Source organism: Branchiostoma lanceolatum, chromosome 10 (genome assembly GCF_035083965.1).
Source record: "Branchiostoma lanceolatum isolate klBraLanc5 chromosome 10, klBraLanc5.hap2, whole genome shotgun sequence".
NCBI lineage: Eukaryota > Metazoa > Chordata > Leptocardii > Amphioxiformes > Branchiostomatidae > Branchiostoma > Branchiostoma lanceolatum.
The window spans coordinates 17498154-17502347 of NC_089731.1; the positions used below are offsets into that span (position 1 = coordinate 17498154).

A 4194-nucleotide genomic window follows, 5' to 3' on the forward strand; every position below is an offset into this window, starting at 1 on the left:
CATGTCCACAACAGAATGTCAGAAAAGATATACTGTCCAGAAAAGAGTATTTTGTGATAATGTGTTTTTCTTCAGTCATTCATCGTATTCGCAGCAGAACTAGAAGAACTGGTCGGGCGTGCATAATAAGCAAGGGACCTCGGACAGAAGGGGCGTTTTGCAGTCGAACCGCATCTGTTCTGCGCAGCTCTCTGTAAGATCATGTTTAAATATCTCGCGCCGCTTTCCGCGGGTAATGTGATCCGCGAGAGTCCGTTGTTGGCCTTTAGACTGGCGATGATATACAGTCGTGCCTATCGTCACGACGTCGCCGGCGACGGTGTTTTCGTTAAATTAATATTTGTTAAATAAACCGTTACTAAACTTTCAGAATCGAAAATGGATGATCAGCAGTACAACCAAGTGCTACACTTCCATACCTTCGAGGATCGTAAATACCCTTCGGAAATTTACAGTCTACAATCACCTGTCGATCGTACAAATGCGAAGTCAAAGTTCAGACAAATCGCCAAACCTTTTCACGCTGAGAGAGGAGTGCTGTTTCATGGACACAAAGAGGTCGTTGTGAAAATATTCAGACAACCCCGCCCAATCACGGCCATGGTGAAACCCCACCTAAACACGGCCCTGGTGAAACCCCACCTAAACACGGCCCCGGTGAAACCCCACCTAAACACGGCCCCGGTGAAACCCCACCTAAACACGGCCCTGGTGAAACCCCACCTAAACACGGCCCCGGTGAAACCCCACCTAAACACGGCCCCGGTGAAACCCCACCTAAACCCAGCCCTGGTGACACCCGGCCCACATCCAGACCTGGAGCCACCCTGCCCACATCTGGCCCATGGATCAAGAACTAAAAAAAAAAAGAAAAGGCGTCTTTAAGGACACTATGAAAGGGTAGGTTCAGGTTGTACATAGTGTAGAATTTTTTTTTTAACAAGACTCCTTTTTTCGTACCTAAAATACCTTTGTGTACATATTGTGTTTTCTTTTTCCAACAGAGCTATCAAAGCTTCTGGGCCTGTGAGGCAGTGGCCAGGTCCCTGGGAAGTACATTGCATCTTCAACCCATGTGGGGGATGCTACAGGGGTAAACTGTTTTCTCTTGTTTTCTTCCAAACTTTGTAATTAAATAAATCATTAAAGGGCAATAGCCAGTTACACAAAGAATTAAAAAACCTGGTTTCAGAACTATGTAGCTTATATTTGTATTTATCATTGTTTTAGGCCTGGCCACTGCAAAGACCTTCAGTCATAGACCTTCAGACAGTTCAGTCAAGAATACAATGAGGAAGAGGCCTAGACCTATTTAGGCCTAGAGGTTATAACAAGAATACTGTTTACAATAAACTTGATATCAATGTCAACATATTTTGTATCTCCGCTCTTTGCCTATCTCATATGCTTTACATATAATTCTTCGTCTTCCTTTATTTACTGATTTTTAAAATATGGAAAGAGTCTTTTGAATAGATTCTGGCATACGCTCCACTGCAACTTTTGCAAGTCCCTTTATGCTTTCCCAAATGAATAACAACAAAGCAACATAGCTCCACATGTGCAGATTGCCTGATAACACGTGTACCATGCTACATGTACATACATTAACCCAATGTTCTTTCAATATGTTCCATAAAATAGCCACAAAAACACATAAATTGATGATATACAATATCTTCAACTCCACAAAATACACCTTTGGTACATTTATTTATAACATTCAGAAAAAATCCCAGCAAAGCAAGAAGATCATTACTAAAAGTGTATTCTGAAAAACAAGAGAAGCTATCAACTATAACAAGTACAAGACATTTCTGTCGCTGACATGACCACAGCACGCTACTGAACACAGGGCATTTGCTTACAACCGTCCACGCACCGTATGATCCTGCCATCTACTATACTTCAGAAGAAATGAGGCAGTAGGGAAAGCCCATGGATGTGCAAAGCGTGGTAGAGGAGCCTAAGGTCTACCTGCTCGCCAGGTGCAAATCAACCATCGCTGACCAGCTGAAGTACGCACGGTGTCAAAGAGAGGACATCAAAACAATGCAGGATACCAACTACCAGGATGTGAAGATCAGAGACGTTGTCCGATACTTCACAGGAGACAACCCTGCCCAGTGGGTCGAGTCTGGAGAACAACACCAGGGCACATATGGGTGTCCCACTGGCTGTGGTGCACCCAGAAAACGCTTCATGGACCTGGGGTACTGTCTCCACTTGCAAGTCAAGTCCCTAGAAGGCAGACGTCAGTTAATTACATCACTTCCAGCAGGAGCGAGGGGAGGCTCTGCTCCTTTCAAGGGTTTGAATAAGGATCAGCTGATACAAAACCTTGATGCCACAGGATATGACTTTGACTTGGAGTGCAACAAGCCAGAGCTTGAAAGTCAACTCAAACAACATCTGGCAGGGGCAAGTCACATTCCCGCACTTCTGTACGATGAGCAACAGAGCACACTGAAGGCCATAAACCTTGAGCAGTATGAAGTTTCATCATTTGAGTCATTGCACAATGCCAAGGAACACATAAAGAACCTTCTTGAAGAACTTCCAAACCACGTCAATCAACTGGAGGTTCAATCAACCTTCCAAGGAAAGGAAGTGATGAGGGGGTCTGACTTCAGGAAGCTGCTCATAACTGTTACAACACATCTGGCAGCAAATGGGGGCGACCTAAAGGTGGTGGAACTCCCGAACACTCTGTGTGAGGTTGTCCATATCTGCTATCTCGGGGAGGATGAAAGGTCACCACGGCTGGTCCTGAGGCTTGCAAACCAGATATACATGCACTCACTTCTCGTCAGGGAGGTCATTGGGACTCAGCCTACAAGCATTAAGCCCAGGAAGCTGTATGGCCAGTACTACCATTCCATTTCAACACATGCTCCAATCCTCTACAGGCTGATCAACCTGAAGTCAGTTAATGCAAAACATCAAGAAAAGTTGTTCAATAGCCTCAGAGGCATACTCTGTGACACCACCTCACGCCGCCCAGGTGAGGTGCTTGGGATTGGCCTGGTCAGATTGCAAGCTGAACAGCAGGGTGAGAGCGACATGGCAAAAGAAGAAAGCCAAGTATCTGCACTTGGAAAGAGCCTGCGTTCAGTTGTCCCATCCAACAACACCGTCATCCCGTGGAGATACCTGAGCAAACCTGGTCTGCAACTCCATTACCAGCCAAGGCGAAAGGTGACGTAAACACCAGTGTAGTTCATGTGACAGAGCAATATCAACTTTTGATCACAGACTTCGTTTCTTTAATATTACAAATGTTAATAAATTCTAAGCAGAGAGAGCAGGTATTTGTAATATTGATCATCTTAATAATGATTCTATTCTTTGCAATCAATATCATTTGTTAATCAGAAAAGTTCACAGATTACATCCTCCTCCACCTTTGGGTTTGAATGATATTTTCAAAAGGCTAAGTGGTTTTGAAATTAGTGATTTCACAAGTCCTTCGGATTTTTTAAAAATAAAGTTGTTTTACACGTATGTGAACAATTCCTAGAAAATAAGGCATTATTGTTGGTTGAAGCCCATGAAATTTATCTTAAGCTTCTTCATGACAATTGGAATAATGTTACCATTTGTAAAACCTTTAGTATTCTGTCAGGAGAGATTTGCAATTTGAATCAAAATGGCTTTCAATTAGTTTAATCGATAAACTTAGCCTAAATATAGTTTTCTCAAAACTTAATAACACTAAACAGAGCTTGCTTATCAGAAGCCCGACATTGATTGGGAAAAAGCACTGCACCAAGCATTGTTTTCTTTAAGAACATTACAAATGTAACGAGCAAAGTCGTTGTGTCCCGAACGTTGTTCCATGTAACGATCAAAGTCGTTATATCGAACGGGACCGGCCGTTCGAACATCCCGTTCTATCATTTGAATAAAACAGTTGTTTGAGAGATTTCACCGAGTAGGGTTGTGTGCTTGAATTCTCCGACCTCTCATACAAACAACCTCTCCTTCCTCTTCCAATCCTCCTAAACCATGTTTTCCTTCAGCTTCCGGCACAAATACCTCTGCCTTTTGTCATATTTCTTTGAAATAAATAATCTTTTACGTAAGCAGGCAGAACATTTTATGCAAAAGTGTATGCGACATCATTTAGAAATAAACTAGTTAACTTTTTGGACATGGTAAATTCGTTTGACCCTATCCTTTGGAATTTTATCT

General features: G+C 42.8%; 1 protein-coding gene across 1 annotated transcript; it reads left to right on the forward strand.

The window, feature by feature from the left end:
• Positions 1–1833: 1833 nt before the first annotated feature.
• LOC136443025 (uncharacterized) lies at positions 1834–3207 on the forward strand. The gene has a single exon (XM_066440073.1). It carries the CDS (start codon positions 1939–1941, stop codon positions 3205–3207), a length of 1269 nt encoding a protein of 422 aa, XP_066296170.1. The 5' UTR covers positions 1834–1938.
• Positions 3208–4194: the final 987 nt, after the last annotated feature.

Excerpts from the sequence above, each read along its gene's own strand:
- LOC136443025 (XM_066440073.1), top strand. The coding sequence starts at position 1,939 with ATGGATGTGCAAAGCGTGGTAGAGGAGCCTAAGGTCTACCTGCTCGCC.